This window comes from Urocampus carinirostris, chromosome 11 (genome assembly GCF_059441175.1).
Source record: "Urocampus carinirostris isolate Australia breed hairy pipefish chromosome 11, RoL_Ucar_1.0, whole genome shotgun sequence".
Taxonomy (NCBI): domain Eukaryota; kingdom Metazoa; phylum Chordata; class Actinopteri; order Syngnathiformes; family Syngnathidae; genus Urocampus; species Urocampus carinirostris.
In genome coordinates, this window is record NC_142359.1 from 170335 (window position 1) to 193392 (window position 23058).

Sequence of the window (23058 nt, forward strand, 5' to 3'; positions counted from 1 at the left end):
AAGAAATGGAACGTGATTGTTTACGTTTACGGAAACACAGCAAAGGTATCCGCGGAGCAGGGAGCCATGGCTCGGAGGTAAAATACCACAAATTCGAATGCGTTATTATTTACAGAGACAATGGTGGCACATACTGTTCAGTCCAGTATATATAAGACAGAATTTCCACTACAGTTTCGAGGTGTCACACCAACCGACCCCATTTTGGCTTGTAAATCCCTCAAAAATTCTTTATATGGAAGCTCATTCGACAATTTACCTTCATTCTTGAGACATTTTATGATGAAAAGCTACAGAACGCACTTTAAACACCCAGAAGCGTTAGCAAAGCACCTAGAGCCATTTGATCGGGTGAGCGGTTGTCACGACCACAACAGAAGTAAGACCAAGATGCGTAACGTTACTCACAAGTTTATTAAAATATGCAGGAAAGGCAGCGCCAGCGATCCGGTGCTCACCGAACGCAGGAAGCGAGCCGCTCTCGGGATCGGAGCGTGTACCGAATACGGAAGTGGATCTTCCGTAGCGGGAGATCGTAGCGTCGTCGGACGGATAAACGGGTCGTGAGCCGGGACGGGAGATCAGAACGTGGTCCGGGTCAAAAAACGGGTCGTTAGCCGGGACGGGAGATCAAAACGTGGTCGGGGTCAAAAAACGAACCGTAGCAGGAGACAAACGGGGAAATCGGGAACGGATGAGTGGAAAACGGGTGACGGAGTCAAGAATGCTTGCCTTGTGAAAACAGAGGTTCGCTGACAGACTGACAACCGGCGAGTGAAAGGACTGAGCTTAAATAGGAGGGGGAACCAATCAGGTATCCAGCAGAAGCTGGCGCCAAACAAGCGGGCACAGGTGAGTGTCATGAGTCATCATGACAGAGGCGGAGGTATAGACGGGCGCGCCCGCTCTTTCTTCTCGCCCAGCACTGAAGCTAAATATGTCCAGTTTTTTATGACTCTTGTGGCTTCTTTTGAAACCATTGTTTAGGACAACAATAAGAAATGTCAAAATAAGCTTCTCAATTCTTAAGTGACTGCGGAGAGGAGACTTATTTTAAGTGGCATATATATATATATATATATATATATATATATATATATATATGTTTTATGGGACGCAGGCTCTGATATTAGGATTATTTTCATAGATCAAATCATCAGTGAAATAAAAGGAATTCTCTTCTGTCTGAAGAGCGGGTTTGAGGATTTTGTTAAATTTGTCTAAAAAGAGGGGGAATGGCAAGATGAGTTTGAATGGAGTGAAGGAAGATTTTGAGCTTGAGTTGCGGGGATTATGTGGTGAATTTGCCGGTGGACTCAAACGTAGGAGAACAAAAACCTCACAGTACTCAAAATGATTATGTATTTATCACAAAAATGCTTTTAGATCAGGGATGGTGTCCTAATAGTCTGTGGTCTGTGCAGCCCTTTGAGACTCTTTGTGATTAAGGGCCAAACAAATAAACAGGACTTGACAGAAAGCAGGACGCACCGGGAAAAGGTGACGGTGAAAAACAAAGGTGGAAACGAAAATCTCCCGACATGGAGTGCTGTCCACATGTTCTCATGAAGGGTGAGGCTGATTTGGGACGAAAGTGAGATGTCCCAATTACAAACGGATTAGGCGCCCTCTGGTGGACGGAGGCGCCACAGACACAAACAAATGTAAATGGTAAATGTTTTGTATTTCTATAGCGCTTCTTAAGTCAATGAAGACCTCCCTAAGTGCTTTACAATGTGCTTCACCCATTCACACACACATACACCAAGAGCAGCCATGCAGCCATGCAAGGCGCCGACCTGCTTATTGGGGGCATTAGGGATTCAGTGTCTTGCCCAAGGACACCTTGACATAGAACACGTAGGAGCCGGGAATCGAACCTGCGACCTCCTGATCCCCAGACGAGCGCTCTAACTCCATCATGTTTTTTTTTTTGTCAGACGCTGTGCCAATTTCACGCCAGATGTAACGGCCGGCACGCCTTCAAATGAGTTTCATTTCTTAATCATCAGTCTCTAAAAGTCTTGAGGATAATCAAGATGCTTTAGATGAATGTGAAACGACTCTTTATATTATTTTGTGACAGCGGTGCTTTTCACCTGCAAACTCTCCCATGGATGCCATTTTTGGCCAGTGTCGTTCTTATAGTGGGGACAAAAACGGATAAATGGTCAGGACACAACCAGTATAGAACAAGAGACAACCCCAAAAAATGACATCAACGAATATTACCAAATACCCAACATTAGAAAGAGGACGGACATACACACCAAGACCCTTGCAGTTTGTACTCTGACCAGACCGACCGTTCCTAGAGTAGTTTAAAGCTGTGAATTTTCAGTTGTAAACCAAGACTGTTTCAGAGTTCACTACGTTGTTGTCAATGTCAATAAAACGGTTCTAATGCTAGTTTTAGTGTCAAGTCAGAAAGTTCCAACGAAGCTAATACTTTTGCGAGAAAAGCCGTGTAACATTGCGCAAGCAGCCCCATAAACGACGTCACTCCACCAAATTTGGTGGCGCTCGTATTTGTTTGTGTCTCGCTAGGCTAAAGGTTGAGCTCGGGAGTCCTTTCCCCTCTATCGGACCGGAAGCCGTCTCGTCCGGACGGTCCCGGATTCGAACCTCCTCCGCGTTTGCCGCGATTCGAAACCACCGGCGAATACGTCGAAGATGCCGTTGTCGCGATCCTTGTCGATGACGTCTCTAAGCGGCGTCTTGCCGTCCTGGGATGAAGAGCGACTTCCCGTGGAGGATCTGCTGCTCTTCGAGGTGGCCTGGGAAGTCACCAATAAAGGTGAGATCCGGAGCTTTCGTTGTCTTTAGAAGGTAGGACGCTGATCTCTGCTTCTCGCGGGGGTTGCGTTACCACCATACTCAAAACCCAGGTCCAAAGCTTTATTTGTTTATGAAATTCTCTATCATACAAAAAACCCAAAGAACAAACCTTACCTTCACATGCAGGCCTAAGTATTTGTTTAACAAATTTAGGCAGAAGAAGTACTTTATTTTTGTAGTGTTAAAGGTTTCATATTGTACCGTTGACTTATTTACACTTCGTTTCCATAACTTTTCAGATTTTTCGGTTTTTATTTCAGAGTTTTGTACACTCGAGGCATCGTTTTGGTCATGGACTTTCTGGACACATTTTTATGTACGAGCTATATTTTTTATTGAGGTTCGAGATGTTTTGTGTACTGTTACCCAATGCCAACTGCAGTGCTCCCTGAGATCACCGCTTGTGAGTTTTTTCTTGCCCGCATGTCGGTTTCAGATCGGTGGATGTTGTCATAGTAACCGTTGCGGTCCTTTGAAGCATTTTGCGATGAAGGGGAATAAACAAGAATTGATTCGACATGTACTTTATATTCGAGGTGAACACATTATATCTTTTTTTCGATTCCGTCTTTATAGTGCATATTTTTCTGCCAAGTGGAGTGCAACCGGAATCTCCTTGAAATAAGGTGATTCTGATTCTGTCATTTCTAAATATTTTGACAATAACTTCCCTGGAATGATCATTTTCAAATCTTGCCGCTTTATCGAACCGTTGCATACATTAGGGGTGTCCTCGCTTTTAAGTCAATGGTAAATGGTCTGCCTTTTTATAGAGCGCTTTTCATGTCAATGAAGACCTCCTAAAGCGCTTTACAATGTGCTTCACACTCACCCATTCACACACACACTCACACACCAATAACGGCCATGCAGCCACGCAAGGCGCCTACCTGCTATCGGGGGCATTAGGGATTCAGTGTCTTGCTCGAGGACACTTTCACATATAACACGGAGGAGCCGGGAATCGAACCTGCGACCTCTTGATCCCTCCTGAGTTAAGAAAAAAACTTGGAAGAGGGATTATTTAACAAGATGGAATCCCTACTCAACTCGCTGCCAGGTTTCTCCGGCGCTTTGCTTGCCCCGGCACTGCTTTATGTTAGCATTAGACAACACTGCCATCTCGTGGTCACATCTTACAACCTTAGGCTTTAAAAATGTCCTATTTGACAACCTCTTTGCTAAGATGACTGCACTTGAAATAGCGGTGTCCGAAGACTACTATTTTTGAGTGAAAAGGGCTTTTGGAGTAGCGATTTATTTTCCCAGGCGGACGTCGAAGAAGAAAAAAAAAAAACCTGCGTGTTGTTTGTTATGTTGCGCAACGCAGAAAAACATGTCGTTAAACATTAGCGGTGGAAAAGCAAAAAAATGAAGGCGCAGTATATTGACATTGTGGATGCGGTGAAGTGCAATGAGGGGAGGCGCGTTGACTCATAAACGGAGCTAAATCGTATTCATGATTTGATCGGCAGAACGAGAAAACCAGATTGAATCCATCGCTTTTCAACCTTTTTCAAGCCGAGAGCTACTTTTTCTTCCCAATTGACGCAAAAACATATTTCAAACAACAACTTATCGTCAGGATTATTGATTCGGATCACCTGTCCCTTTTTAAACCCAGTCCTGTCACTCTCAGGTTGTCAGTCCGTCTGCGAACCTCTGTTGTTACGAGGCGAGCCTCTTTGACCCTGACTCCCGCCTGTCCCGTTTTTGCACCCGTTTTTCCACCCGTCCGTTCCGGATCCCCCCCTTTGTCTCCGGCTACGACCCGTTTCCGATCCCGACTACATCTCGGGGCGGCAGTAGATCTGGAGGTAGAGCGTTCGTCTTGGGATCAAGGGATCCCAGTTCGAATCCCGGCTCCACCGTCTTATATGTGGAAGTGTCCTTGGGTAAGACACTGAACCCCTAATACCCCCAATAAGCAGGTTAGCGCCTTACATGGCCGCAAGGAAATGTGGAGCACATTATAAAGTGCTTTGGGAAGTCATTGACTTGAAAACCGGGCGGATGCAATGTATAGATGTCGTACAACAGCTAACAAACAAGTAGTCAGTAATGATATCGGGCCTTGTTTTTCATTCGCAGTGGGAGGAATCTACACGGTGATCCAGACCAAAGCCAAAATCACGGTGGACGAATGGGGGGACCGCTACTTCATGTTGGGACCCTATTTTGAGCAAAACTTTAAGACCCAAGTGGAAGCCTGCGAGCCGCCTTCTCCTCCAATCAGGAAGGCCGTGGATGCGCTCGTTCAAAATGGATGCCAGGTGAGAAACCTGAATGCGCTTGCCCTTTTTCTCTTTCAATGGAGATCAAATATAACCTGTGCAAACATTGAAGTATATGCAAAGCGAAAGTCATGCTGCGACATTTGAAGGTATCCCGGTTGCCATGCGCCCAATTGGCCCCGCCCGTGAGGCGCCAGCTGCGGCTCATTGACAGATTGGCTTTCCGTCTTTTTAAGCTCAGTTCTCTCATTCTTTCTTGGTCAGTCCGTCAACAAACCTCTACCCCGCAAGACGTGGGTTTTGCCTCGGTCCTGTTTCCTGTCGGCATTTCCTGTCCTGTATTGTTCCCGTTTATTTTTGTCCTGTTTATTTTAGTTTCTAGTTTCGTTCCCGTCTATTTTTTTCCCATTTAATATTCTCTCCAGTTTTCTTTTTCGTCTTGTTTGTCCTGTTTTATTTCTATATCCTGTTCCATTATCAATCCTGTCAGTCCCGTCCTGTCCGATGTCGACCCCATTTGTCCGATATCCGCTCAGGCAATTGGTATCGATCTGGTCGGCCTCTGGCTTCCTATCATTTCACGCCAGACTGCGGCCTAACGTGCACGACTCCTTATTTCCCGTAAAATAAAAGGCTTGTGAGAAACGTCACGCCTTTGGGTCCTGATCCTGTTTTGGTTCTTGACAAAAGGTATGGTCCAAAATATATATGACACAGTCTCAATTAGAGTTCACGGTGTTACACCAAAAGACTCCGTTTTGGCTGTACGTCTCTAAGGAATCCTGTATACGGAAGCTTGCAAGGAAATGTATGATGAAAAGCCACGGAACAAACTGTAACCACCTGAATACACCAGCCAAACATTGTTTGGGTGGGCGGATTTCTGCACACATAGCGCCCTCCCCTCATTGCAACGGTTTCCTTCTCATTTGCCGTCATTTGTGACATTTTTACGAAAGGACTCTGCTTGCATCTTGTTTCAAAAGCATGACTTTCCACAGTCAATAGAAGCCTCAAGTGCTATATTGGATGAAATGGGAGACATTATTGTTATATTGCATAGATTTGATCAAATCATCAAACGTTGAGTCCTAAAATTAGCTTTTTGTCTGGAGAGCGGGATTTCTTATGGTACGGATCTTGATGGGAAAAAAAAAATCAATAATAATATTTCGCTTTTCTGGCTCTCTGGTCCAAAATGCTTCCTGACCCCTGGACTATCCATAAACCCCCTGCAGTCAGGTTCGAATAGACCTACAATGTCTTCTTTAATAACTCTTGATATCACTTAAAAAGGACTGCGGGCAAACAGAGAGTCATCCACACAGCCCAGAAGACCATCGGCTGTTCTCTGCCTAGTCCAGAGGACCTTACCAGCTTGGGATCAAACCCAGGGCCGTCACCATCCTAAACAAGCAACAAAACTGTGAAAGCATCCATATAGTTGGACTCATTTGTTGTTGTTTTTTTACTGAACTACATCGTCATGATTTCTTTTGCCTATTTATCCTGATTGTCTTTGATCTTTTTTAAGAAAATTGGATTGACCGATCTTATTTCTCCCAGGTTTATTTCGGCCGCTGGCTGATCGAAGGCAATCCCTACGTGATACTTTTCGATATCGGGTCGGCGGCTCGGAACTTGGATCGCTGGAAGGGAGACTTGTGGCAAAGCTGCAATATCGGCCTGCCGGCCCGAGACCGGGAAGCCGAAGACGCTCTCGTCCTCGGCTCTTTGATCGCCTGGTTCTTCAAAGAGGTTACTGTTTTTCCTTTCTGAAACCCAAAGAAAAAAAACTCAATGGCGAAAGATAGTTAACAATGACTGAGATGGACGCATACGATGCGGAGGGGGTAAACCGGCGTATGCTGTCGGGCCTCGATGCTGTCGAAGGCTCGCGTGGCAAAGCGACTCGGCCCTTGTTGTGCTGCCGGCTTAATGTTCTCAACTAGGGGGACATGGCTTCATTTTTCACATTGATAAATTAAACGTGCTAAATTTCTCTTTCTCTCTCTCTCTCTCCTGCTCTCTCTCACCCTCTCTCTATCTCTCTCTCTCTCTCTCCTGCTCTCTCTCTCACTTTCTCCTTCCTCTTTTTCTCTCTAGGTCACTTACATTCTCTCTCTTTTTCTCACTATTTTTCTCCCTTTGTCTTTCTCTGTCTTCCCCTCTGTCTTCCTCCCTGTCTTCCCCTCTGTCTTCCTCCATTTCTTTCTTGCTTTCTTTCTTTTGTTATCTCTTTCCTTATCTCTTTCTCTTCATCTCTTTCTCTTTACCTCATTCTTTGTGTCTTTCTTTTGATTTCTTTGTCTCTATCTTTGTCCCTCTCTTTCTCTCTCTCTCTCACTTTCTTTCTTTCAAGTCTCTCATGAGGAGGAACCCTACACATTCTGTGCCTGACTGAAAAATCATATTCTGTTTGGGAATACCTTTAAAAGGAGTCCGTCCGCTCGCCGCTGGGAAATAAATGACATGGAACGGTGTGGAACGGACTCCTTTTCATTTGGCTATGCGATAGAACAGCGTCAAAATATTTTAGCGTCGGTGTAACTTACTTGAAATATATCAATCGGGATTTCAATCTTTTGTTTGGAAGCCATTTACAAAAATGACAATGGAGTCAATTCGGCATCGGTTTTTCAGTTTGGGTTACCGGTTCCCCGAGTTGCTCTCTCTCAAGAATCCGTTTGGATTTTGAAGCTAATCCTCTTTTTATAGAAGAGCAATTTTGCAATTTCTCCGGCAGTTAACGGACGAGCTGGGCGACAAGCCGGACGTGGTGGCTCATTTCCACGAGTGGCAAGCGGGTCCGGGTTTGATTCTGTGCCGGGCGCGGAAGATCCCCATGGCCACCGTCTTCACCACTCACGCCACCTTGCTGGGACGATACCTCTGCGCAGGGAACGTGGACTTCTACAACAACTTAGATAAGGTCAACTTTAAAATCGCTGAGAAACGGTCCAGAACCAGAACAGGATCGTACGTCAAAGAGCTCCTATAGTATTTGGTTGAAAGGATTTGCGTTTTCTCCATTCTCTAACCATCAGCGCTTGAGGGACTGTCTAACTTATCAAAATGCACTCTGCAAATCAGTGTACCTGATACTGTAAGTAAAATAGGGTTATAATGAGATATGGCCCAATGCCTTTTTGTATGTTTCCTGTACCACTGGTGGTCTAGTGGTAATATGATGGCTCTGCTGAGGTTTTTGAGTTTTTCCTTGCCCTCATGTAGGTTTTAAATCAGGGGATGCTGTCATAATAGTCTGTGGTCTGTGCAGCCCTTTCAGACTTCTTGTGATCAAGGGCCGAACAAATAAACATGACTTGAGTTGACTCACCGCCACTTCTCAGGTTCAATTCCTGTTCCTGTTCCTGTTAGGGATGTTTATCAATTTGATGGCGCAATAATTGCTCAAATACGGCATTACTGTAAAATCCTTATACGGTAACGCATACCAGAAATGACTCTTTGCATTTCCCATCTTATCCGCCGTATTCTGCAGTATATAAGGCTCACTGGGTTATAAGGTGCGCTTTAGAATTTTTGGCCAATTCTGGATGCGCCTTATAGTCCAAAATTTACGGTACCGGGAGTGTTATTAAAAACTTGGGTTGAAGCGGGCTTTTGTAATTGGCCCTCTGTAAAGGTCAGCATGAAGCTAAAGGCCACAAAAGCAACTCCGAGGATGATTGACAGCAAATTCAAACGGTTTGACCTGAACAGTAAATCCATATTTTCTTCATGAGTTTTATGGACGGGATCGTTTGGAGCACATGATCCCTTTTCCACTTTTGCGCTCCAAAAAGATTGAAGAAACGGTAAAGGGACTGCGTTTGTGTCGTGTTTTTAAGTCACCGAAGAGCTCCCGAAGTACTTCACACCCGCCCACAGACCATTAGCCAAGTCAGCCATGCAAGGTACCTGGCTACCTGCTAATCAGGGGGACTAGGGATTCAGCATCTTGCCCGAGGACACTTTCACATTTAACTCAGAGGAGCCGGGGAATCGAACCTGCGACCTCTTGGTCCCAAGATGATTGCTCTACCATGTACTTTGCACTGTACCCATTCACACTCACACGCCAATAGCGGAGTCCCTCATGTAAGGTGCCTACATGCTTCTCGGGGCATTAGGGATTCAGCGTCTTGCCCAAGGACACTTTCACATTTAACTTGGAGAAGCCAGGAATCTCTACCATGTACTTTACGATCAAACAATTCACACACATGCCGATAGTGGAGAACCTACCTACTTCTTGGGGGTATTAGGGATTCAGTGTCTTGCCCAAGGACACTTCAGCATATATCTCGGAGGAGCCGGGATTTGAACCTGTGACCCCTTGGTCCCAAGATGATCTCTCTACCATGTACTTTGCACTCCACCCATTCACACTCACACGCCGATAGTGGAGTCTCACCTGCAAGGTGCCTACCTGCTTCTCGGGGGCATTCGGGATTCAGTGTCTTGCCCAAGGACACTTCAACATATATTTCGGAGGAGCGGGGATTCGAACCTGTGACCCCTTGGTCCCAAGACGAGCGCTTCCCAGAGCTACTGCCGCCCGAGCTGCTCGTGTCTTTTCTACTAAGCCACAGTGAAGAGTACAGTATTGTACTATCGATTTCACGTGGTATGTCAAAAATATCATTCGGGACTGCAACTAATGACTATTTTCATAGGTAACACAGACTTGGGCACTCTGGTCCTCGAGGACCGCATGTCGTGCGGGATTTTGGAAGTATGAGCTCGTGAGCAAGCTCGTAGGAACTTGTCATCGTCTCTACTGGAGCAGAGAAACCTCTAAAACCAGGCAGGACCTGCTGCCCTTGAGGACCCCAGTGCCAAGATCTGATGGAACAGAATGTCATAAACATAAGTTGTCTGCTCAATGCAGTGGATGTCATGTTTCAGGTCCAGGTTTTGGTTGTGGTCCACCGACTCCTCCCGGTTAGTACTTCGACCTCACTCGCCACCAGCCAGTCAGCCAGAAAAGACAGAGCATTCCACAGCACCGGGGCCCTGAAGGACAACGTTTTCGAGCCTACAGATTTCTTCTTGGCTCTCTGAGTCACCGGTGGACCGGCATTTCCTGAGCGTAGGCCCCGTGCAGGAACATAGGGGAAAACCAAATCAGAGAGAGAAGAGGGGGCAAGTCCACGCAAATAATTGTTACCAAGAGAACCTTGAAAGTCACATCTTAAGTGGACCGGGAGCCTGTGCACGCTAGCCAATATTGTAGTAATATGCTCAAACTTTCTTTTCAGTCATCAAAATATTTTGAACTAGTGTCCAAAGCAACAACAAAAGAGAATCGTGAATGAGCGTTGGAAAGTTCTGCGCTTCTCTTTTCTTTCCTTTCAGCAACAAACAATTCATATGTAAACCACAAGACGGCTTTCAAAAACCAGTCTCTGTGCTTCTCAAACACAGAACAGCTATCATATGTGTAAGGTTTAGCATTTATTAAACTGAAATCTGACTCCGGAGACACTTCATGTGTCTCGTCTAATTCCTTACAGTCGGAGCATGTTCTATAGTCAGAGAAGTTATTGAGCCAAGTATAGTCCACATATTGATTTATTTAGCCGAATCAAAGAGTTTAACACATCTTTCTTCCTTGCCAATTACAATAGCGTGCAGGAGAGCTCGCCGAGGTTCCGGGGGCTCCTCTGTTCTAATTCATGCCGATGAAATGTTTACGCCCCATGACCAAGACACTGGCTGATTGTTCCGCGCCGTCATCGATGCAAATTCCCAACCGTGGTTGAAGAATGGGAGGAGGGGTGATAGGTCATCGCCCTCCGCACAGAATTCGTCACGACACACACATTCTAACCCCTCCAGGAAGTGACAAATCATTATTTTCTGCACAAACGAAACCAAAGACACATTCCAAAGCACAGGCGTTGTAAGACTTCCTTCTCTCAGAGTTTGCCCTCAAACACTGAAGTTAGAGTTTAGAACAAGTATTTTGAGTATACAGTAAGTGGAATAAATTGCGTGTAAAGTAGAATATAACTTCATATGCAGTATTGTTTGATTGTAACTATGAATTTCCAGTTTTAGATGCTGTATTTTCTGGTGTATGAGGCACACTTTCGAATTTCTGGCCATTTCGGGGTTGTTAGGTGGGCCCGATGGTCCGAAAAATACGGTACTCGATTGAAAGACTTTGTTTTGTGTTCGCAAAACTGCAGTTCAATATCGACAAGGAGGCTGGCGAACGGCAGATTTACCACCGCTACTGCTTGGAGAGAGCCGCCGTCCACTGTTGTCACGTTTTCACCACCGTCTCGCAGATCACCGCCGTGGAGGCCAATCATATGCTGCGCAGGAAGCCGGGTATCTATTTACTTTGTCTTTATAACCAATGAGGTCTATTTTCCTTAAAGAGATGAGTCGATGGGTTTTCTTCAGTCAGGGAGATATTCAGTAGGGTATCTACTACGCATCAAAACTGTAAAGTAGGCTTAAACGTATTTACACAAGGTGTGTATTTCTAATCAGTTTGATGTTCCTTTTGGCCGTCTCCTAGTCTTCCTGTCTTTGTTTGAAGGTGAATCTGTCAACGAGTTGGTGCCCACGGGCGGGGCCAAGTGGGCGCCATGGCAACCGTGACAGAAGCTGGCGCCACACGGCGGGGGGCAATTGGGCGCCATGGCAACCGTGACAACGAGAGAAACACTACAAAAAATATCCTATGGAGATACTACAAAAACACTGTAGAAATACTACAAAATTAAAGTACCGTAACACTAAAAAAATACCACAAATGTACTATAAAAATCAGACTCCAGAAATACTACAAAAATACCACAAAAATACCACTAGAGTAATACTACAAAAATAGGGGCTGATTTTGCCCCCACTAAACATTCTTTTCTTCACATTAGCAAGCGAAGGGTCATAAATGAATTGTTGACACCAGAGTTTGCCTCAAACTACAAGTATTTAGAAATGCACGTTTATACCGTAGTTCATGCGTTTTAGCTTATTTTGAAAGTCAAAATCGTTTTTTGTCATGAATTCAGTTTTTGTTTTTCACCACTTGGCGGCAGTGAATAATAAACACCGTCAATCTCTTCATTTCCTGGTTCCAAGCGGTGTCGTAAAAGTATTTCTCTTTTGTATTGTGTTGACGAAACAGACGCGGTGACTCCGAACGGGCTGAATGTCAAAAAGTTTTGGGCCACGCACGAGTTTCAGAACCTGCACTCCGTCAACAAAGCTCGCATTCAGGAGTTTGTCAGGGGACACTTTTACGGGTAAGACTCGCAATGGATTGCGTATCGCTAGGTAGCGAATCCAGCGCTTTGGGGAACTTCTTATCAAGAAATTCCAAAAACTGCAAAGAAACACATGACAAGTTTATTCAAAGATAGCTCATTTTGCCTATTTACGGTTACATTTAGGGTGTTCACGTTTTGCCCTTTGTGAAGAACAGCTTGTACCATTGACTAGTTGAGAGTAACAGAGATCACGAACTACTCTTCGTTCGGCAAGTTCGATTGTTTTTAATGTATTCAATAACTACAGTGGTACTTCTGCTTACGTATGTCTCTACATGCAAAGGTTTCAGGTTACAAAATACATGAACGGGAAAATGTTACTTCACGTTACAAAGGCGTTTCAGGATACAAAGCCAGAAAAATAGTACAGAAGGTCAACATCTCCAGTGAAGATGAGACTCTGAGACGCAGAGTGGCAAAGAAGAAGCTATATCTGAGACCGGCCAACAAAAGGACGCCATTACCATTACTATGGGCAAAAGAACACAGATATTGGACGACCTAAATAATAATGAAGAGTGTGACCCCAAACATTTGAACAGTCGTATACAGGAGATTACCGTGAGTGATTTGTTTTCCTTTTTGGGGGCTCCAACAACGTATGCTTCATTTGAGCAGACACCTGGACTTCAACCTGGATAAAACGCTCTTCTTCTTCATCGCCGGGCGCTACGAGTTCTCCAACAAAGGAGCGGACCTTTTCCTGGAATCGCTGTCGAGACTCAACTACCTGCTCCGAGTGAGTCCTCGCACCGTCCCAGGACCCAGGACTCTCCGATTCCCGGCTCCATCTCATCCGCAGGTACACCGAAACGACGTGACGGTGGTGGTCTTCTTCATCATGCCGGCTAAGACCAACAACTTCAACGTGGAGTCCTTGAAGGGCCAAGCTATCCGCAAACAACTCTGGTACGCCGTGTTACGCTTTCTTTGTCATATTGGATGTTTTCTCTCAAATGGAATTCCAGAATTTCTGTATTTGAGGCAGACAAAATGTTGATTTTTTAATTGGATAACAAATTTTACTCCGAAGGGATACCGCCCACGCCGTGAAAGAGAAGTTTGGGAAACGGTTATATGATGCTCTGTTAACGTAAGTAGAGCCTTTGCGATAAACCAGACTTAACCCCTTAACGTTCCTGTCAAATTCCCGTAGTGTGGGGTCGAAATCGACCTCTTACATGTTGTGGGAGAGCTATTCTAAAAGTTGGCTAACGCTAAAAAAGATACATCGGGCATTCGACCTCTTACAACTGCAGTTGGAGAGGGGGAGGGGCCCGGAGAGGAGGAACTTACTCACGTCCGTCTCCTTGGCCGCGCTCCTAACTCTGGGGGGCCCTTCCCCCACCAAACTGCATTTATTTAGGCAGAACAAAGAAAGAGAAAGAAAGAAAGGCCCCTTTGGGCGGTACCAATATTTAAAACAGAAACGTGATACCGTCTGGTTAGAAATACACACTTTGAAGGAAATACATTTTAAGTCTACTTTACAGTACCCAGTCGATTGAATATGGACGGCTTTGGTCTCTTTCTTCTCGTCTTAATTATTTTTTTTGCAAACACATGCCTGCAGATGAGTGTCGCATGGGCGTCTGAGTTGGAAAACAGCTAGGACAATAGCATGAAGCCTTACCTGGTCCCAGGTCGAATTCGATGACTATCTGAAACACTAAACATCGTATTTTAAACATTTTTCTGAAGGTACGTCAAAGCGGTTACAAAAGTGGCCATTTGGAGACGACCGGTTTACAGCTCTAAAGTCGTTGCAAGCGTGTATTTTATTTTGGCCATCTTCTAGATATTGTGAAAGAGTTGTAAATGTTTGACTTCTCTTTTCAGAAGTCAATGGTGTGATAATCGTTGGTAAAAATGGATCCCAGGTTAAATTTAGGCATGCTTATTTTTGGCTCTGATTTAAATACTTTAAGTACAGTTGCATAAAATGATGTTAGGAATTTCCTTGTCTAACCAATGTGTCAATCATCGTCTCAAACGGACACTAATGGCTGGTGATATTAAGCCGTAATGGAAATTATATAACGAGTCTATTCATTTTAAAAGGGGAATTATGGGGCGAAACAAACCCATGACAACAAGGATCATGGGAACGTTAAGGGGTTACATTTCCCATCATTGAATATCGGAGCAAATATTTGGTGTCGCGATCAGAGGCGAGATCCCGGACATGGAGTCCATCCTGGATAGAGATGACTTCACGATCATGAAGAGAGCCATCTATGCCACTCAGGTACCTTCCCGTTTTGTCGTCAATGCTTTATGCCGTAAAAAAAAGTCAGTCTGTTATTGAATTGCCTGTTCTTAAATTAGCATCATTGGCCAGTATTTGTGGAAACTACAATTTTAAAAAGACATATATAGATTTTGAACTTGCAAGGTGAAAAGGGTAGAGAGCCCAAACCTCAGACAAGAAATTCCAACATGTCCTAAAAGCCCTTTCCTTCACACTTTCTTCCTATGAAATCTCCTGGATTACAAAATCCTTTCTTGCCTACCTTCGGGTCAGACAAAACGATTCACATTGAGAAAATAAAATGTGTGGGGGGGTTGTCGCACGGTGAACCTGGCTGAGGAGACGATCCCGTGGATTTGACCCTTCTTAGTCCCCATTGACCCAAGGGGGGGCATAGGCCGGCGAGGCCTCCCCTTCCAGTGCTTGTGAAGAAAAAAGAGAGAGGGAATGGCGTCTGGTCACTTCCTGCTCATGAATTGTGGGTCTATCTCATTGATTGGAAAAAGGGGAAATGGATTTGTGTCCGTGGAGTTCTTCTATCGACCGCTGTGAGACAGGGGTGTGTGATGTCACCATGGCTGTTTAATGTGGACATGGACGGCGTGGTGAGAGAGGTGAATGCCAGAGTATTTGGCAGAGGTGTTGAGATGATGGACAACAGTGGAACGGTGTGGCAGGTAAGTCAGTTGTTGTTTGCAGATGACACAGCGCTTGTGGCCGATTCTGAGGAAACATTGAGAAGGTTGGTAACGGACTTTGGAAGAGTATGTGATAGGCTAAGTTATGTGTGAATGTTGGGAAGATTAAGGTGATGACGTGTTCACGTGATGGAGTGGGCATGACGTTAGAAATCTGGTTTCATGGAAGAAGTTGAAAGCTCTAGGTACTTGGGTTGTGACGTGGCTGCAGTTGGTGGAATGGAGTGCCAGGTATTGCACAGAGTCAATCAAGGAAGCAAGGTTTTGGCTGCTCTGAGGGGAGTATGAGTAAGGATGTTAAGAGGGGACCAAATGAGAGTGTGATTGTGCCGACTGTGTTGTATGGTGCAGAGACTCGGAGCCTGAACACAGATTTGAGAAGGAAATGAAATGTTTTTGAGATGAAGTGTTTGAGGAGTATGTTAGGAGTGACAAGATTGGATAGACTGAGAAATGAAATTGTGAGAGACAGAACTGAGCAAGCGTGTGGATAAGAGTACTCTGTTGGTTTGGACACACGGAGAGGATGGATGAGGAGCCAATGTTGAAGAGGATCAACAGAGGAGAATTAAATGGAAGGAGACCGAGAGGAAGGCCGCGATTGACGTGGATGGATGGTGTTATGAGTGCACTGCAGGAAAGAGGTCGAAATATAATGGAAGCTAGAGCTCTTGTTGGTGATTGAAAGGAGTGGAGAGGTGTTGTGAAAGGATAGTGGGATGTTTGGACGATATCTATGATGAGGCAGGGGTAAACCAGCGAAAGCTGTCAGGCCCTGCTGTTGAAGAGAAGAGTGTGTTGCGTCACCCTGATCCGAGTGACATGGCCGCTTTCTGGTATCCCGTTTCATTTGGTGGGACGAAAGAAAGACTAACTTAGGTGGCGAGGTGCCTAACTTGTTTGGGTGTTTGGGAATTTGGCTTGGTCCCCCAAAACATTGAGTGTGTGTTTTTTGCTATTTTCCCCCCTTTTTTATTTTCTTTGTTATTGTATGTGTTTTGTCCTGTTGTCGCTCACCCCTCTTGAGGGATATGACCAAGGTAGATAGATGGATAGATAGTTCCCCTATAGGTCAGTTTGTCACGCATTTGTGAATTAACAAGCTATCGTGTCATTACTATGTAAAGATTATGTTATTACAAGGATGTCAAGGTCAAAAGTAGAGTTAAAATAGGCTCGGTCAACCACTAAAACATGCAAGGACATTTAGAGATTGACACGGATTCATGATAGGCTCATTTTGAAAATGGGTTTGGAAGAGTTGATGGTGTGTTTAAAGACCCTGATTTCTAAAATCAGATTTCCTAGAAAATGACAATGACCTATTACCGGTAAGCTATTTTTAGAACCGGTCCACAGGAAACTCGGGTGTTCTTAGGGGGTTACAATTTTGCAGTTTCCCTTTAACTTTAGAGGTAGTTCAGCTTTCCTACATAGAATGCCCAAAGGATAGCCAACTGCCGGATTCTTTTGACCATCTCTGGTGTCGACAACTCAGTAATGACTCTTTGCATGCTAAAGAAAAGAATGTTTGCTGGGCGCAAAACCAATATTTTTGTACTATTACTCTAGTGTTTTTTTTATGGTACTTTTGTAGTATTTCTGAAGTATTTTATAGGTTTTATAGTCCAACACATAAAATAGTAGTGTCAGCAAGTATTATATGTGTATATTTTTGACATGATTTAGTTTTTGTGGATTATCAACAGTGGACAGTCTTCATTTCACTCATTTTGTTAAATAGTATTTTGCCTGTAATTTAAAAAAATATACAAAAGGAGTTATTTTATTATTTTTAAAAAAAATTGTAGTAATTCAAGTGTCTGCCTCGTGCATTTTCCACAGACTGGCAAACGCAGACGTCGTCGGATCGGTTTTTCAAGAAACACGAGGCAAAACGGTCTATTCGTATTTTGATGATTTCTTTTATTCTTTGTTTTTTTACACGACGCGCCTCTCGTTTTATGTTTATGATCTCATTTTAACAAAAGCAGACGTCATTGGATCCGTTTTTTAAGAAACCGGGGAAAATGATTATTTTGGATCGATGTTTTTACGTATCATGTTCTGATGCTCTTTTTTAAAAAAAAAAGCACAATGACGCGGGGCTTGGTACGGATCAGCGCATTTCCCTTCAAAACGCGTTTCAGGTTACGAATCGAATCGTAAGTAGAGGTATCTGATGGATTTAAACTCTAAAGATGTTATTCTACTATTGCACAAGCTTCTTTGCATACAATGCGCCTTTCTTGCTTGTGTTTGAAGAAGGAGGAAACAGGATAACACCTTATTTGCGGCCAGATAAGGGACCTGTCTGACCGCAGGCACGCCTAGTTTTTGTTTGCTATGGATAACATGTTATCGTATAAACAGGTCTCAACTGTTTGTTTTGATTACTCCCCTTCCCTTAGCAGAGGTGACCTTATGTAAATTAGGGCCTTCCGAGCACAATAAATAGACAAGGAGCATAAGAATATTTCAGAGTATCCAGCAGACTGCCTTAGGGTAGACTATGGATATTTTCCTTGCAAGTAAGTTATACTCACGATTCTTTGTGTCTTTTTGTATATAGGTTTTGTACATCTGTTGGGTTAAACCTGACATTTATTTGGTCCTTCGAGAGCCGGATTCCAAGATACCTGACGATCCCAGCGTGTGAGTAAAGATCCAGGCAAGTCTGTGGCCACAGCATTAAGACCCTTTTCGGGACTGGTCCTTTTCCTTACAAGTTGGGATCCGAAGGTTGACGGAAAGTCCAAGGACTCAGAGAACTGTGAGTAAAACTTTTATTTTAAAAAGGAATGCATGTGACTAAAGTAAAAGGGTATGAGTGTGAAGAATTCAAAACAGAGTTAAGAAAATAAATCCTAACAATCCTAGGCACTATTAGGTAAAAGAGAAACGTGGCCAGTAAGACTTAAGACACAGATAGATAGATAGATAGATACTTTGTTCATCCCCGAAGGGAAATTCACATTTCCAGCAGCATCCCTGAGCTGAGAACAATCGAGAACAATCGAAAATAACACGGGAGCTGCTGGAGTGGCTGCCATTCGTGACAGCTCCGGAAGAAAAGATTCAATTTGAATCATTTACAAACAAACAAACAAACAATTGAATCATGTACAAACAAACAAACAAAATATTCATGTTTCAATAAGTGAAGTCTTAAGTAAGAGGGAAAGGGTTCCTCTCCGTTTCAAAAAGAACTCAAGGGAAGTTCTTTAAGTAAGAGGGCAAGGGTTCCTCTAAGTAAAAGGGCAAGGGTTCCTCTCTGTTTAAAAAGAACTCAAGGGAAGTTCTTTGTTCTTCAAAAAGAGTGAAAGTGAGTGTGAAAGAAAATACTATTACCACTAGGTAATTGTATTTTATACCAAAGCAACAGGGAATAAATGGTGAGCCTTTGTGGATGCATGTAGGCAAGAAAAAGGTTGAAGTGAGTTTTACCACAAAAGGTTATTTATCACCATCCTGTTGAAAGAGAAACTCAGTGTTAGAATACACTAGGTATTAAAAACCACTGAGTCCAAATTTAGTTCTAAAAATGGGAAAGGGGCAAAGTAAAGCAAAACAGAAGCTTTTAGAAGATTTTTCGTGCAAAGACTGGAAAGTTATTGAAAAGGAAGATTCCTCAGCAATAGAACCCCTATGTTACTGGATAAAACAATATAACCTTAATGGGAAGTTGTCCACAGCAGGCATTAGAGAACTGCAACAAAAAATAAGAAACAAATGCAAACAGAAAAATAATAAGATGAGAAAAGAAGGTTATGAACAGACACAAGTCTGGATAAAAATAGCAAGACAGGAGAGAGAGGATGTAGAGGAATTCATAACGCAGATAGAAAATCTAAGGCGATCTTATCATCTAAACGGAATGGAAGTACAGCAAGTTTGGATGACACAATTAGGGCCAGATTGGTTCCACGTAAAAGTAGCATACTCTCCAACTAATGACGCTAACCCTCCCGTGATACTTGCACCCGAATCTAAACGATTGACACAACAGGTGACCCCTCTCCTAGAAAGAATCAGAACTAAATACAGGAAAAGAGCAAATTACAATGAAATAGGGAGATGTAAACAAAAACCAGATGAGCCATTTGATGAATACAGAGTAAGAATGGAAAAGGTGTTTAGGGCACATAGTGGGTTAGAACCTGGTGATGGAGCTGACGAGGGCCCCTATAAACAACAATTAAAAAATGCATTGCACTCAGGCTCCTTACCAGAGATTAGTGGATGGGTAAATCGCCACTATATAAGCATGAATGGAGGAACACTTGCAGAATACATAAATCATGCCCTCCATGCTGAGAAAGTGATCAAAAGTAAGAAAGGGGAGAAGAAGCCATCAACAATTTTCTACCAAGAAGATGAAGGAACCACAGTGTTCTTTCAACAATCTAGAGGTAGAGGCAGAGGTTTTGGATCACGTGCAAGCAATAAACCTAGAACCTGTTGGTCTTGTGGGAAGGAAGGGCATATTGCTATAAATTGCAGAGGCAACTCTTCCCCACAAGACCATCAGAGTGCATGACTAGGCCCGGAACCAGGACCAAAGCCTGAAATGAAATTTTAGATAGAGATAAAGCTAAAGGATAAAAATGAGGAAGAGGAAGAATATCTTTTCAAAACTCGCCATGAGAGATTTGAAGAAGAGGTTTTAAACTTAGAAAACATACTGTATAAAGAGAAAATAAGAAACCTAAATCACCAAATTTTGTTAAATTTATTAGAAGTTTGATTGTTTGGGCCCTGTGTATGTCTTATGTTATATGTTTGTCTGTCTTACTTGTCAAAAAGAAAGCTAAACGCTAAAAAAAGTACGTTTTCAAAAGAGCTGAGATTGTTTAAAGAGTGATATTTAAGAAGAATTGATAGAACAGATTAAAGGAGTTGGAAAAAGTAGATTTTTTGAGGAATAGGTGTTCACCATAAGGGTGTTTAACACAGGCACCGGGGGCCATAGATGGTTCTGGAGATTTTCTTGCGGTCCGAATTTTTTTAGTTGAAAATCGATAAATTAAAAACTGAGAAATTTAGGAAAAAAAAATGACTGAGTTATTTTAGATGCGTTAATTCAAGATAATGACAGAATAATACAGAAAAAGATAAGATATTCCTGTTTTCAGTAAAAAAAATTGGTAAAATAAGGACTGGGAAGACTAGGAAAAAATCTATTTGAGTGAATTGGAATAAATTAATTTGAGATAAAGGCATTTTTATACAAAAAGTATTGAAAAAGCGTTAATAAATAATTTATTTTCAATGAATATGGAGGAAAAATGTATTGAGTGGAATACAAATGAGTAATATAACTTGTTGCACATCAATATATGTGAATTTCACATTAAATAAGTGAAGCTAAAATAGTAGATTTAATTGGTTTGAAGGAAAAAATTAAAATTAAGTGAGATGATTAAACGTCATTTTCGCATTAAACTAGTGAGCTAAAAAGCTATTGTGAGAGGGCGTGTAAGGAAGGAATGTTATGTTGAGAATGGATTGTTGGCAGAACAGGTAGGGAAGTTACAAATACAGAAAGATAAGAGTAAGTAAAAGAAGGTATAAAGGGAAAAGAAAATAAATATTAAGAAAAGGAGCATACAAAAAAAAAAGAGAAAGAGAAACATAAAGGGGAAAGTTAATTAAATATCAAAAAAGATAATTGGTTGAAAATTAAGTGAGACTAACCGTAATACCATAGATTGGGACAAATAACTTTACTTTTTCAACATTGAATTGTGTTAAGTCTAGATGACTAAAAAAGCAAATGGGTGAGAGTAAAGCACATTATAGAGTGCTTTTGGAGGTCTTCGTTGATTTGAAAAGCGCTGTATAAATGCAGACCATTTACCATTTATAACATTACTTTTATAGAAAAGCTACAAATATAAAAGAAAATTATTTCAAGGGGATGAATATCTAATTAAATGCTAATAAGCATGGACATAATATGTTGTTTTGCTTTAGAAGAAGAAGAAGAAAGAAATACCACAATATTTATACACAAATAATATTACAGAGGAGAAAATGTACGGTATTGGGTAGCAACAGGCGTTAACACATGGTTCAGCGATTCTACTGGACTATCCAGGAAGTCATTATTCTGGACTATAATAGTAAACTCAGGAGTACATCTGAAAAAAAAAGAAGGAATGACACATTTACTTTACTAAGGAACAGCAGGAGCTATTAAAACAAATTCCTAATAAACTATGGTCCCAGGGACCCACAGATGTAGGACTAGTAAAAGGAGCACAACCTATAATAATAAGACCCAAAACAGAACATCGGCCCAGAATAAAACAATATCCTTTAAGACCAGATGCAATGGAAGGAATAGAACCAGTAATAGAAGATCTAAAGAAGGCGGGAGTACTAGTAGAATACGCTGAGTCACCCGTAAACACACCGATATTTCCTGTAAATGAGGCACCCCCATCAACATGATGGACAATTGTTCAGGATTTGATAGCAGTAAATAATACAGTGATCCAAAGGTCCCTGTTTGGTGGATCCACACACGCTATTGAACTCTCTGAACCCAAAGGCAAAATATTTCACAGTGGTAGATATAAGCAACGCATTTTTCTCAGTACCAGTGCATAAAGACAGTCAATTCTGGTTTGTATTTACGTTTAAAGGTAAAATATATACCTACACCAGATTACCTCAAGGGTATTGTGAAAGTCCAAGAATTTACTCTCAAGTAAGTTTCGAGCCTCTAAATAAGAGCGAACTATTAACTTATGTAGATGATATATTAGTAGAACCAGGGAAAGAAAAAGAATATTGCATAGTAAAGAGCAGGAAATCTGAGTCATTTCAAATAATCAAAATTTTGAAATAAGTTTGAAAATAACGACTTATTAACACAGAAAAAGAATTCGTGAGATTGGAAATTAAATTTTCTGTTTTAATCTCTAAATGAGATGTGCTTTGTTTTTAAAAGGAAAAAAAATACACACAGTATTAAGTATTAATTCAGATAAGGTCATGTTTATTTGTATAGCTCTTAATCTCTAAGGATATTAAGGGGCTGCAAAGAGAAAAGACTATTGCAAACCGAAGATTATGATAATAATATAATATAATACAATGCGAGTTGATAAGGCAATTTATTAGTGACAAGTATATGTTGTTTTATATTGAATCAATGAGAAAAGATAGTTGATTATGATTGAAGAGAGAGGAAATGACAATTAAAAAAGATTTGACGTTGAGTTCCATTTGGCATTTTTGAGATTTTTGATGTTTAGACAGTGTGATGGTTTGGAATTTTGATGAGTTTAGCGCCAAGAACAAGATCCCCTAGGAGGACAACTGATAAAAAGTCCTTCAAGAGAAGGTGAAATAAGCCACGCTTAATTTTTAAGTATAAGCATGTTACAATTAACAAATGATTAATAAATACGTAACAAATGCTGACTTATAGTTAAAAAGAAACAATTTCTATGGAAGGAGTGTTTTCAGAAGATAACGAGAAACTGATTGAGCTTGAGTAGGTAGGATCCTAGGAATTTAAAAATAGCAGATTAATTATCTTGAGACAGATCATGAGAATTTAAAAATATATCTGCATGGATAAAAAATAATGTTTACATGGTCATTTAACTTAAAGAAGAAAGGAAACAAAACGTGAACAAAAGAAAAAAAGGCTAAAATAACAGAGAAAGTATTGTTTCGTAGGAAAGAAAGATGAAACAGGAAAAAGGAGGACAGGCTATGCTGTAGTAACA

The 23058-nt window shown here is 42.1% G+C and overlaps 1 protein-coding gene across 5 annotated transcripts in view; it reads left to right on the forward strand.

Moving 5' to 3' along the window:
- The first annotated feature begins 2541 nt into the window (after positions 1–2541).
- Positions 2542–23058, forward strand: part of gys2 (glycogen synthase 2) — a 32122-nt gene continuing 11605 nt past the window's right edge. For 2 of the 5 annotated variants that reach the window (XR_015851977.1, XR_015851978.1), the window contains exons 1-10: positions 2544–2797; positions 4930–5111; positions 6639–6830; positions 7819–8004; positions 11273–11417; positions 12223–12340; positions 12983–13103; positions 13167–13273; positions 13398–13457; positions 14534–14612. Coding sequence is in view for 1 of the 5 variants with exons in the window: in XM_088346979.1 (XP_088203105.1) it covers positions 2674–2797; positions 4930–5111; positions 6639–6830; positions 7819–8004; positions 11273–11417; positions 12223–12340; positions 12983–13103; positions 13167–13273; positions 13398–13457; positions 14534–14612 (1314 nt within the window). In the remaining 4 variants the exon portion in view is untranslated. Of the gene's footprint in view, positions 2798–4929; positions 5112–6638; positions 6831–7818; positions 8005–11272; positions 11418–12222; positions 12341–12982; positions 13104–13166; positions 13274–13397; positions 13458–14533; positions 14613–23058 lie in introns of all 5 variants that reach the window. The other 3 variants (XR_015851979.1, XM_088346979.1, XR_015851980.1) reach the window with 3 other exon arrangements.